Source organism: Budorcas taxicolor, chromosome 3 (genome assembly GCF_023091745.1).
Source record: "Budorcas taxicolor isolate Tak-1 chromosome 3, Takin1.1, whole genome shotgun sequence".
NCBI classification, from domain to species: domain Eukaryota; kingdom Metazoa; phylum Chordata; class Mammalia; order Artiodactyla; family Bovidae; genus Budorcas; species Budorcas taxicolor.
The window spans coordinates 20,515,594-20,528,463 of NC_068912.1; the positions used below are offsets into that span (position 1 = coordinate 20,515,594).

At 57.3% G+C, this 12,870-nt stretch overlaps 1 protein-coding gene across 8 annotated transcripts; it reads right to left on the reverse strand.

The window, feature by feature from the left end:
* Positions 1–53: 53 nt before the first annotated feature.
* Positions 54–10,958, reverse strand: ADAMTSL4 (ADAMTS like 4). 8 transcript variants are annotated; one of them, XM_052637637.1, is made up of 18 exons: positions 10,879–10,958; positions 8,330–8,561; positions 8,055–8,112; positions 7,399–7,754; positions 6,539–7,217; positions 6,196–6,298; positions 5,321–5,457; positions 4,753–4,957; positions 4,314–4,486; positions 4,053–4,164; positions 3,774–3,959; positions 3,465–3,594; positions 2,739–2,943; positions 2,254–2,430; positions 1,751–1,957; positions 1,478–1,657; positions 1,061–1,205; positions 54–911 (listed from the first exon to the last, which is right to left on the reverse strand). In XM_052637637.1, the coding sequence occupies exons 2-18, from the start codon at positions 8,347–8,349 to the stop codon at positions 775–777; spliced, it is 3,210 nt and encodes a 1,069-aa protein (XP_052493597.1). In that variant the 5' UTR covers positions 8,350–8,561; positions 10,879–10,958; the 3' UTR covers positions 54–774. The 8 variants fall into 8 exon arrangements, with proteins under 8 accessions (XP_052493597.1, XP_052493599.1, XP_052493600.1 ...); XM_052637639.1 differs by having other exon boundaries at positions 8,330–8,477; positions 10,879–10,949; XM_052637640.1 differs by lacking the exon at positions 8,330–8,561 and adding an exon at positions 10,273–10,343 and having other exon boundaries at positions 10,879–10,944.
* Between the last annotated feature and the right edge of the window lie 1,912 nt (positions 10,959–12,870).

Below are 12,870 nucleotides of genomic sequence, written 5' to 3' on the forward strand. Positions count from 1 at the left end.
CTTGCTTAGGTGGCCTGTACAGCTGGGTTCCCATGAGGACAATGAAGAGCCTGTTTCTCATTTGTCATAATCATCTTTAATAAAAATAAATTAGTTCTGGAGTAGGAACCATTTTAGGAGGTGGGGAGCAGAAGCAGGGGCTAGGATGTCTTATTCTAAACTTGCTCTTTTCCATCCTCTGCCCAGCTGGTCTCTGCTCTGGGAGACAGTCTCTCTTCCTGGAAGGCACTCGCTCACCCCCACCCCTCATTAGCTATGAGAGGGAGGGATAGAAACTAGGTAAAGGGAGGAGTCAGAGGACAGAAGGATGGTTTACATGATACATGGCCTGAACAGGAGAAATGAGGGTTAGGACACAAAATTGGGATTAATGTGGAGGCCAGACTCTAAGTAGCTCGGATTCCCAAAGAGCTGCAAACTTGCTTTCCTCTCATCCCAGAAAACTCTCTTGGAAACAGGCATCATCCCCTCCCGGGGGACTGTGTAACTTCTTTTTGAGAAGTGATACAGATGTATGGGCGCACACACATCCATACGGGCCCATACACATTTGGGTGCATGCGTGCACACACACCATCACACCCCACACAGGCACAGACCCAGCCACACATCTTGATGGTCACTGTCCATCATCTTGCCAACTTCCATCACCCTGGGGGCGTCTCTAGTGAGGCCAGGACAGGCTGGAGAGCCAGAGAATACAGAGTGGGATGATTGAGGGGTGACTGGTGGTGGTGTGAGAAAACCACAAGGAGAGGGTCTCCTGGACCCTCTTCAGGCAGGCTCTGGGGAAGACCGCTCCAGGACATGGGCACAAGAGCGGCAACAGGTGGCTGTGTAGTAGGGATAGACGCAGAGCCGGGCCTGCACCACCAGGGGGCAGTGTGGAGAGCTGTCCTTGCATTGGTCATCTGGGGACAGAGGAGGCCATTGGGCACAAGAAGTCACCAAGATCCATCCCGCTGGAGGCGTGCTGCCCACTCCCACTCGTCCTTCCTAATCTCCACCCACATTTCGGCTAACTCGCTCTACCGGGGATGGGGGAGAGGGAGCTCTTTACCAGGGCGCTGGCTGCAGGGCTGGCTGTTACAGGATCGTTTCCTGGCGGGCCGCAGGTGAAGAGGGCATCGGATGCTGAGGGTCTGATTGGCAGTCAGGCACTGGACCTCCCTTGTCTGCACGCCGCCCTGGCAGGAGCGAGAACACTGGGGAGACCCCAGCTATCAAATCAGACCTCTGCTGTGCTCCAGGCTCCTCCTGCACCCCAGGCCTCCTCCTCAGAGGAGGAGTTGGGGGCCTCTCCTGGAGCATTATGAACCCCCACGCAGAGGGGCCCACCTCTCCTCCCAGTCTAGGCAGGGGGACAAGTTAAACTGCCCCCGGCCTTAGCTAGTGGGCACAGAGGGATGTCCAAGGAGAGAAGCCTCTCCTCTCCTGGTAGTCCACACTGGGTAGGGCAGGGGAGCCAGGCACTCACCGGACTCCAGGGTGTAGAAAACCACCGGTCCTGGCAGTCCTGCCCTTGACAGGGCTGCAGGGCAGGGGGCCTGGGAAGGTGGGAACAGTTGCTAGGAGAAGTCACGTTGAACTCAGTCCCCAGTTTGGACACACAGATGACGTCTCTACGCTGCGTGCCAGAGCCGCACTCTGAGGAGCACTGGCGGAGGAGGCAGGGAGGGAGAGCAGGATGACTCCTACCTCCTCGCCCCAGGAATCCCACCCTCGGGCCCCTCCCAGGCGCTCAGCTCACCTCCGCCCAGGGCCCAGTGTACCAGCACCATGACACCTCACAGGGCCCCAGGCTGCAGGCACGCATGTCAGGGGGCCGGCTTCTGGGTGCACAGGTCTGCTCACCGGCTCCTGCCCCTGCTTCCTCCTGGCTCATCCCGTGGGCCTCCCCACTCCCAAGGCAGACCACAGAACGTCTCTGGATTCCCGTCCCACACTCCGCTGAGCACTGTTGGGAAGCAGAGTGTGAAGGGGGACAGGGTGACGTCGGGGAGGGGAGGGGGTCAAGGGCAGACACCTCCTGGATCCGGGAGTTAGGGAATGCCCTGGGGGACTTTCGTCAGGCAGGGTTCAGGACGTTAGTGTAAGTTTTTCTCCAAGTTCCCAACACTGGCAGTGTCTAGCACACAGCAGGTGCTTGCCCAGTCAACGTTTATGCAACTGCGTTGGGAAGACACCTGAGAGGGTGTCGGCGGAGATGGGGGACACTAGGGATGTTGGGGCTCAGCAGAGAGGGGGGCCCACCTTGGAGCTCCAGTCGCTGTGGAACCAGGCCGTGGTGCAGGGCCCCATGTCACAGGCCTCTCTGCTGGGGGGCCGCGGGGGCCCTGAGGCGCACTCCTGCTCACTCACTTCATCCCCGTTGTTGCCGACACAGCGGACCTGCCGGCTCCTCTGGCCGCGCCCGCATCGCACAGAGCACTGAGGGGACGAGGGGCACAGAGGGCTGGGCTTCCCTGGCTTCCTCACGGTCTTCCCTCTCTGGGGCTTCTGAACCAGGACGGGCCTTTGATGCCTGGCTCAGAGGTTACAGGGCTTCATGGGCTGAGGAACAGGCTGAGTATAGGGCATGTCTTAGCTGCCTTACAGTTGGAGGCTCATATGAGATCTCATTTGTAAAAGTTTCTGCCGATTAATACAGAGTTGGGAAAACCACAGCTCTAGCTCACGGGTGCCCACACCTCCAGGATCCTCCCCGTCCGAAAGCCTCCTTGCCCGGGGCCACTCACCTGGCTCCAGGACGAGCGAACCTCCCAATGGCCGCAGAGGCGCAGCTGGCAGGGCTGGGTGATGTTGGGCCGGGGCAGGTGCCCGCAGCGCTCCGGGGGCACTGAGGAGCCGCCGCCTCCAAACTCCTGCCGGCAGCGTAGCTGACGGTGCTGGGTGCCCGGCCCACATGAACGGCTGCAGGATGTCCACTCGCCAGCCTCCCAGCTGTGGGCAGAGCGGGGGAAGGGACAGAGACACAGATGGCAAAAACAGAGAGATGTGCGGCTGCCATGTTCAGGAAAGGGGACAACAGACTGGGAGTGGGGACCTGTCAGAGGCGAGTGGGCTTATTTAACATTTGGAGTCTGGGATCCCTTGTGGGGCTCAGGGTTGTCTTGCGGTGGATCAGATGGTAAAGACTCTGCCTGCAGTGCAGGAGATGAAGGTTCGATCCCCAGGTCAGGATGATCCTCCAGGAGAAGGGAATGGCAACCCACTCCAGTATTCTTGCCTGGGAAATCCCATGGACTGATTGGCTACAGCCCATGGGGTCAAAAAGAGTTGGACAGGACTAAGCGACTAACACACACACACACACACACACACACCACACACATCCTCAGTTGTGTAAGAAACTAAGAGAATGCAGCCAGGAGACCCTGTATTGAGTGCAGAGTCCAAGTGAGATCCTACGGGTGCAACTGTTGTGTCCCTAGGACCCTAGCCCTCCCATGGGGCACACTCACTATGGTGGGCATGGGGGGCCATGGCAGGGCTCCTGGGAGGCTGGCGGCCTGGCACCCATGGCACAGCTGCGTTCATCCAGCTCGTCTCCTGACTCTCGAGAAACGCAGAGGAAGATGGGGCGCCAAACACCTGAAGGGGGATAAAGGGGAGCCTGGGGAGGTGGGATGGCTCGGCATCCAGTGTCAGTGGGTCCCAGGCACTGAAGTCTGAGTTGGCACAGAGTCAAGGTGTGATGCACGCCCAGGGCAGGGGATCAGGAGTGCCAAGCCGGGAATATGGGCCAAGGGGGCTGGTGTGTGAAGTCTCACCTTTCCCACAGGATGCCGAGCACTCTGAGTGTCCCACTCGTTTCCAGTATCCGGCTGGAGACCCCATGGGTGTCCTGGGAGGGGGTGGGGCGGGCATCTGGGGGATCCTCACCTGCCGCTGGAGGGTGCCTGGGGTGCGGGCAGGGCGGGGCGCTGAAACAGGAGGGGGCTCTACCCTCAAAATCTCTGTGCGGAGAGAGTTGAGTAGACAAATCAGATGGGCCTCCTCACGCTCAGCTTCACCCCATCTCCTTCTAAGTCTGGGGGTCAAAGTCTTACCAGGCTGGAGTTGAGGAACACGAGGCTCTGGAGTGGGGTTCTCAAGGTTCGGGGGAGGTGAAGAGATGACATACTGATAGAAAACACCTGGGTTTTCCTCCTGAAAGATCATCTGGGGAGAGAAAGAGAAGGTAATGAATGTTCGGGGGTGGCCAGGGGGCATCTGCCAGCCTTCTGCCCATCCTGAGACCCACAGGTTCCCCTCAGAGGAAAGGCCTCCCGCAGCGGTGAGGCCTCCCCAGGCCCAGGCCCCTCGCTCACGTAGACATCCACGGGCTGGGTGGTGGGGCCTTCTGCGGACAGACTCTCCCCAGCGCCCTCCTCCCGGGGAGGACGGTTGTACCGGAAGACAGTCCCGCCGGCGGTATAGGACCCAGGGGGATCCACAGCCCAGTTTCCATTGATGATGGACCGGCCCCCAGGACCTCGAAGTGCTGGAGATGGCAGATCAGGACACGTGAGGCCATCCTGTCCTCCTCTCCTCTCACTTCCCTGCTGGCGGGGAACCCACATACCCCCCCAACCTACACACTCCCCCATGCTCCTGTGGCTTCCTTGTTGCCCCCACCTGGGAAGGAGAGGGAGGGGAGCCCTGACTTCACTGGTGGCTTGTTTCCTGTGCTGAATGGGGGTGTGCCGGGCAGAACCAACTGACCAGGGATGGAGTGGGGACCTAAGACGGGGGAGCTCAGGGACGCACCAAGGTAGTTGGAGCTGGGCCGGAGCTGGGCAATCTGGAGTCGGGAGGCCCCGGCAGGAATGGATAAGATCTTCTGATAACCCAGAGGGCCACCCCGCTCGGTGAGGTTCCCCGAGACGAGGCGACAGGTAGAATCATCACCCCCACAGACGCCACAGCCATCTGGATGCCGGCCAGAGCCGAGGATGCCATCACAGCCAGGGCTCTTGGGGAAAGCAGAGTGAGGCAGAGGCTGCTGGAAGCCAGACATCACTTCGCACCCTGGCCTGGGCTTCTTGGAGCCTTCAGCTCACCACGGGTCTCGACCTTTGCTGTACAAGTGAGACTGTTTCTTTGTCACCACCCCCATTCCCAGCTAGCCTCCAGGAAGCTTGGACGGGCCCAGGGGGGTCTTTCCTGCTGTTCACATCTTTTGCTCAGCCTCACTTGGCAGGTAAGAACCCTCCTCTTTGCCATCTCTGCCTGGTGTTTCATCATTGTGATAATGAACAAGGAGGCTCTCTCGGTGTGTGTGTAGTAGTTACTAACGCTGCCCCTCTCCCCATGCATGATCCCCCTCTTCCCTCACCAGACAGCGTCCAGCCACACAGATGTCCAGGGCTCCGGGCTGACACAGGGTCCCGTCCTGGACCTTTTGGGTGTGACGGACATAGAAGCGGAAGCCACGGGGACGGCAGTTCAGCTCACAGCGCTGAGAACCCTGAACTAAGAGACAGGGTAGAAGGGTGGTTAGCTAGGTTCCCTGGCGGGAGGTCAGTTGGGAAAGACTCCAGGACCCTGAGAACAGCCCTTATGCTGGCAATAAGGCATCCTGAGGTTGCCGGGGGCCCTGTTGTCAAAGGCAATGCAACAATTCTGAAAGGTCAGTTTGAGGGTCACACAAAACTCAAGTCAGATCAGCTGGGATCACTGAGACCAAGAAAAGGGCGGGCAACTCTGAAGAGATACCTGAAACTATGATTATGGGAGTTCAGAGCTCAGGAGGGCTTATCTTAGTATCAAGGTGACACAGGCCTAAAACCCAAAGGGTGGTAGCTTGGGACAGAGTGATGTCACATGGTCCAGGGCCAGTAGCACACCCCCAGCCAGCTGTCACCACTGGACAGGATCTCTCTGCCCATGCCCGGCCCCTATCGTGTCCAGTCCACCTCCTGGATGGGTTTCTTCCCAGAGGAGGTCCGCTGAAGAGCACCTCTGAATGCAGCCCTCTCCCAGCCCGACTCCTCGGCTGACCATCCACCACATCTGACAGCAGGGGCCCTGTCTGAAACCCCCACCCCTCTCTGGGCCTGTTCTGTCTTCACCCCCGTTGTGGGAAATAAGGAAGACAATGATGCAGGGGAAACACAAGAGCCTACAGAGGAGACAGAGAGAGCTGAGTCTCCTTCCCCGTCACCCCCCAACCTTCAGCCCCCCTGTCCCAGGGATGGCTAGAAACCTCACCTTCCGTGAAGGGCTCCCACTGGTACAGTTGGCCCATGAACTCCTGGGAGTCAAAGGCTGCACACTGCAGGGCCCGGGGGTCTGGCTGCTCAGGGGGGCAGGGCTGAGGTGGGGGATACAGAGGAGTCAAAGCTGGGGAGGAAAATGGGGGTGTGGGTCAGGGCTGGATTTGGGGGGTAGAGAGGAAGGTCAGGTCTAGGGAAGAGCTCCAAGCCCCCTGCCCTGAAGAGGCTGGATGCCAAGGCCCTTCTCCCTCAGGCCCAGATCTGACGGGCTAAGGACCCAGACTTGGGGTCAGGGAAGCAGAATTGGAAGTCTGTGAGGGGCCAGAAAAGGGACTCACCGCTTGGCTGCAGGCTCTCAGCTGTTCACTCTCCCCAGAACATCTTGGGACAGGGCTACTGGGAGCAAAGAGGCTCCAGAGTGGGCTGGAGCTGGGGCCAGAGCTCAGCAGAGGCAGCCAGCCATCTGGCTGGGGAGGGGCAGACTCTGTGAGGGACCCGTGGAGATGCCCCCCAGGTCTCCACTGCTCCCGGCTCTGCTGGCCTCGGCCCCAAGGCACAGAAAGGAAAGGATTAGGGTGTCTGTCTGCCAGCCTGGGATTGGCCCAACCCTGGGAACTTGGCCTTCTTGGCTGAAGGGACAGGTGAAAGGAGCTACCTTCTCCTGGGGATGGGGAATGAAAGGAGGGCTCTGTGCCAGAGGCCTGGGCTCTGGGGTGTGGCCCTGTGGGGGCTGGCCTGGCTCTAGAGGGCACTGCTGTCTGAGGAGCTTCGGGGCTTGGTTCTACTTGGGGTGGGAGGGTGTGGGCAGAAGATTCTGTAGGAGACAGTTCTGTTTTCTGGGTGTGGTTTGTGGAAGGTGGCTCTGTTCTCAGAGTCAGGGATGGAAGATCTGAGGTTTGAGAGAGTTCAGATCTGGGTGGTCTTCGGGGATGCCTGCGGTTCCGATGGAGCGGCAAAGCAAAAGGCACCCTCCCATAGCCAAACATTCCTGGCTTGATGGGGTCTCGAACCCGGGACCTGAGAAGGTGTTGCAGACGTGGAGTCACAGCGCTGGCCATCTCTGACCCGGCCTCCCCATCCTACTTCCTAGCACCAGAGAAGCCTTTCTAAGCCCTGGATCCTTTGCTACCCTTTCCTTCATCCCAAGCCCCGCCTCTACCTCAAGGTATCACCCCTACCTCAAAGCCCCACCCCTCACCTCCTGGCTCCTTGAGTCTCCGGAGCCTCCTCTCTCCCTAATTGAGAAGCAGGACCTCGAAGAGGGCCACCTCTTCCTCGAGGCGGTGGCCTGTATAGGGGAAGGGTTTCTCGGGAAGTCTGCGGTCTGGTGCCTTGACCCCGGGGAAGCAGGGCTTCTGGATGTCTTGGGGGCCGGGGTGGAAGGGGCAGGCCCTGGTGGAGTTGAATTGTAGGGAGCTGACATGTCCGGCTCCGGCGCTGTACCCCAACCCCACAGGGCTGGGAGCAAGAGGCCCACTGGTCCCAAGGACCCCAGACCCCTTCAGGGCCTTGGCTCTCCTCAGAGGGTGTCTGAAGAGAGTGTCCAGACAACACCTAGGTAGACAAAATGTTCAGACAAAATTAGAATGATTTTCGAGGGAACTGTACAGAAAATCTAGTCCATGCTGAGGTTTGGGGCAGTTGTTACTGACCCAAGGTCATATTCAGTAGCAGAGGTGGGACTTAAAGTGATTTGGCAAGGAGTTAGGGAGTTGGAGAGGCTGGAGGGCCAAGGGTGAGAGAAAGGGGCCAGGGCTTATCAGAAGCTGCAGAAAATGCAAATGTGGTCTGGAGATAGTGGGTAGTGGGGAGACAGAGAGATGAAAGGATCGTAACCTCTAGTCCCTGGCTCACCTCCTGATCCAGGCAGAGCTGAGGGAGGGACAGAAGCAGCATCAGACACAACCGGGGCCTGCAAACCAAAAGCAGGAGCGAAGGTATCAGACAGGAGCCTGAGGAGGTGTTACATGACGCCTCGCCCCCAGCTGGCTCCCCACATCCTGATACCAACTTCTCAGAAAGCAGAAGTTACTCACCACTTCCCCCGGCCCCTCCCAGAGAGGTCCTTTCCCTCACTTCTACATACTAAGAGTCAGTCATTCCCTCCACCCTGGCCCCCTACCACTTACCTGCCCGCCCACTTATCCATTGCTCCTCCCTTGATGGCCCTGGGCCCAGGGAGGAGGGGACCGGAAGTAAACACTCTACTGTGGCATCTGGGCTTCGGGTGGGGGTTGCGCTCTGTAAGGACCCAAGCCTGGTCCAGTCTCCGGAAAGCTGGGGATTGGGAGGGATGACTTCTCAGAAGGAGAACTCAGAGTGAGAATGGAGGGGTGAAGATTGGTCCATCCCTTAATGATCCTAAAGGTGAGAGGGAAAAGGAGCACTGCCTTTGTCCATCTACCCAAGCTGAAGGGGTGGAGGTCTGCCCTCAGCCTCCCAGTTCAGGCGCAGTCCCCTCCCTCAGCTTCAGAAACTTCTCAGCTCCTGTGTCCTAACCAGTGACTGTCTCTAGGCCAGCTCAGACACATGCATCTTTCTTAAGAGGGTTGAGGAGGGAGGCTCAGTGAGGACTTTTCAGACATCCTCTCTGAGCTGCTGACTGGAAGCCCCCTGGGCTTTCCATTCCCACCTGCTTCTCAGCCTTTTCTTGCCTTCTTACCTAATAAGCTCCTTCTGGAACACTCAGACACAACTGTGCCTGTCTCAAACTTTTCAGCCAAGGGATAAACTAAATGGGCTGATGGTTTATCTCTAGAGAAGCAGGTGATTTTCCCCAGTGATATTTAACTTCCCTCTAGGGGCCAGCCTCCGGCATTGGATCAATGAGGCCTTCCTTCAGGCAAGACTCTGATGGCTGGGGGAAGCTGGGGAGAGGAGATACAGCTAGAGAGGCTATTGGTCCCCAGTCACTCATGGGTCTATCTTCTGAAGAGCCAGGAAGTCCATCCTGAAGTCTCAGCTTGATCACTGGAGAAGTGGAGCTTGGAACCCTCCCCTGGTCTAAGCCTGGCTCTCCCATGGCTCCCCCTGGCCCTCCAGTCCCTTCACAATGAACCCTTCCCACCCCCACTCTTCATGCTGCTCTGAGCTCTGCTTTCCAGGAAAAAAAAAAAATGTTTCTGTTGGATCTGAAAGGCACCCGGGAGAGGAATCCAAGGAGCTAATGCCGAGGTGGGCCAGCTCAGGGGCAGGAAAATGACAGAGGGAAGGGCAGGAATGTGCTTGGAGGTAGCAAATCCATTCCCCCTCACCTCCCTGAGACCCCAGCGCTTGGGACTTGGGATGTTAAGAGAAGGATCACAGTGGCGGGGCCTGTGCCCGAACGGTCTCCTCAGCTACTTGGGGTTGTGAAGGGGGTTGCTGATGGCTGCTCCTTCCCTTGGCTGGGCTGACCACTGAGGTCAGCAACTCCGCCCTGATGAGGAGGCGGGTAGGGGCTCCAGAGAAGGGCCAACATTCCACCCAAACCTTCAGCTTTCAGCCTGACTCCCTTCCTGGTGGTTGAAGAGAAGGAGAAGGGAGGCTGGTCACTGCCGCTTCTTGCTGCTGGGTCCCCTCTCCACTCCCTCTGCCTCTGCTTCTCTCTGCTACCCCAGGCCTGTGTCTAGCTGTCTCTCTCTATGGGTCTACCCAGTACACATAATCCTGTCCTGAGCTGGGTTTGGCTTTGGCAGCTCCCTGGAGAAGTGAGGGGTGGGGGGTGGGGTGACGTGAGCTCCTGGGGCCAGGGCCAGGCCTGGCTCCCTCTCTGGAAAAGTCCTACCCCACCCCCCCGCATAGTTGGGCAGGGGGCCGACACACGCACACACAGGCACACACACACGCTGCAGAAACAGATACACATTTGTGGTTTTCAGTCTTTTCATGTTTTCCGTTTCTCATCTGGTGAGCCTCACTGTCCAGAGTGAAGAAAGGAGAGGTCAGACAGAACTGGCCATTCTTGGGCCCGGCTGACACTGGTCTAGACAAACCTGGGCTCCTCCCTGCCACAACTCCACACTGGCCAGTGGAGATCAAGGAGGAGTGACCTGGGCAGAACTAACCGCTTCACTAACCCCAAGAGACCTACCTCTGGGGAACAGTGGCGCTGAGGGGCAGGGGGTGGGTCCAGGGCTCCAGGGCTGGCTGCAGAGTCCCTGTCTTGGGCAAGAACTCCTTGGTCCTCCTTGTGCCACTCCTGGGTCCTGGAGGCCCATCCCAACAGGTGTCCTGCCTTTCTAGTCGTCAGGCTGAGCTGGATTCGGGGCACCCACTTGTAACCCTCCCAGCGTCTGTGTCCCCCAACCCAGGACGGAAACGGATGACAGGGTTGGGGGGATGGGGGAGGAACGCATCATCCAGAAATACCTTTCCAGAGGGGAAGGGCAGGAGGTGCCCGGCGCGTGCCGGGAGCTCCTGGGTGTGTTTTCCAGTTTTATTCTGTGTAGGAATTTTGGCTGATTCTTCGTCCGAGTGATGGGGCCAGCGTTCCAAGGGATCAGAGCCCCCTCCCCAGGAATTGGACCCCAGGGACTGGAAGATCTTCCGAGGCTATAAGAACTGGGGCCGGGGTCGTGGCTGGGGCGCGACCGCGGGGCTCGGAGAACCCGGACGGCGCGGGGGCGCGGGGCGGATGGTCTAACCAGACGGGGGAGAGAGGGCGACCGGGGCCAGGGGTCCCAGGGAAGATCTGTACCTGCTCTGCGCGGCCCCGGCGGCCAGCTAACCCCTCTGCGCCCGGGCGCTCCCTCCAGGCAGCCTCGCTCCGCGGCAGCCACTGCGGCCCCTGAGCCCGGCTACGGCCGCCTCCGGCCGCGGCTCCGCCCCCGCCCCGCCCCGCCCCGCCCCGCCAGCCCGCCCGCCACGCGCCCAGCGGCAGCCCCTCGGCGGCCCCCGAATCCCCAGCCCGCCAGGGCCACCCACCCTGGGCTGCGGGCCTTGGCCGCTCCCGCCCGGCACCTGCCGACCGCTCCAGGGGGCGAGGCCGAGGAGGTCCCAGCCGGGTTCCGAGGGAGCCATCGCGCCAGGGCTGTCCCTCGACCCGGCTGGGGCTCGGGTCTCCGGGACCCGGGTCTCCCGACCGACTCTGAGTGGGCGGTGCGCGCGCTGCGCCAGCCCAGGCCGAGCGGCCGCGAGGGGCGCCAAGGGGTTGGGTGGCGCCGGTACCCGAGCGGCGTGGGCGAGCCCCGCGCCCCACATTGGGGCGTTGCTGGGCTGGGAGATGGTCAAGCCTGACCTCGATTCCACGTTGGTCAGGGCCCTCTCCATCATGCAGCCTCCCGTGCAAGCCCAGTTAGTTATCCCTGCTTCTCCTAAATTGGACTGTGAACCATGTGGTTCTGACTGCTCAGGGACCCTCTAAGCCTCGGTTTCTTCATCCATGAATGTTAGCTACGGGGCGTAGCGCAAGGAATGCGCTGATTTAGGAATCAGAGGATCTGGATTTGCATCTCTCTCTGTGATCTTGGATGAATGCTTCAACCCTTCTGTGCTGCAGTTTCCTCATCTGTAAAATGGGGTTAACCTGACATATACGAATAGGCTTGGAGATAAGTCTGCCTAGTTACTTAGATCAGGAAGAATACATCCCAAACTCGGAACTGGGGGCAGCAGCTGGGGAGGGGTTGGGAGAGGAAAATAAAAATATAAGCTTTCACTTTTTTACTCTATATGCTTGTATGTTTTTGAATGTTTAACCACAGGCATTATCTGTTTTTTATGGTAAAGAAATAAATAATACACGTAAAATGACAGAGTAGATAAAGTCATTATTTTTCTTGTCACCACTATTTTTAAAGTTTTATTTGCCATTTGTTCATGAACTACAGTCATGTACTGTTGGGTCTACTCTCAAGTATTTGAAAGGTTTTATTTATTTATTTTTTTCCAGTGACTTGTCAATATTTTAAAACCAGGATATTTCAGTAGCAGGGTATCAGGTGTTCCCACCTAATGCTTATTGAGCACTTTCTGCTCTTGGTGTGGAGGGCACAATTAGAACAGCCTCTGGCCTTAAGGAGTTGGGTCTAGTTGGAGACAGACTTGGGAGGTAAGTACTGGACTCAACAGAAGCAAATGTTATCTCAAGAGATGAGGGAAATGAAAACATAAAATGCTTTTATGTATAAGTATTATATCCTTATTTGAAGTTTAACATCTATATTTTATTATAATTTATAAATTATATAATTTATATTATAAAATTATAATTTTATTATGATTTATTATTATTTCAATAAATCCCTAAGTTTTCTCAAGATAAGGACCATTTAGGCCACTTTGTGTCATCTCTGTTTTTTCATCTTTTGTATTTCTGTTTTGGTTTTTGTATTTGTAGAGTTAATAGAAATATTTGGAATGAAACAGAACAAACAGATGAGTCCCAGGTGCCCAGGCCTGCTTTCTGACTTTTTTTTTTTGCTTTCTGACTTTCAACTCAGGCTCACTGGGTGGTGGGTAAACTGGCAGGGAATCCCTGAGACTCCTGTTATTTTGTGGGGTGCAGGACAAGATTGCTAAAGCATTTATTTTTAAGTTTTTATTTCTCAAGAACCATTATAAAGTATCCTGGTTTTAAAATATTGGCAAGTCACTAAAAAACAACTTCAGGACACCACAAGTATAACCTAAAACACGTGGATCATTGCAGATTGGTCTGCAGGCCCAGGTTTGTGCCTTTCCTGAAGAC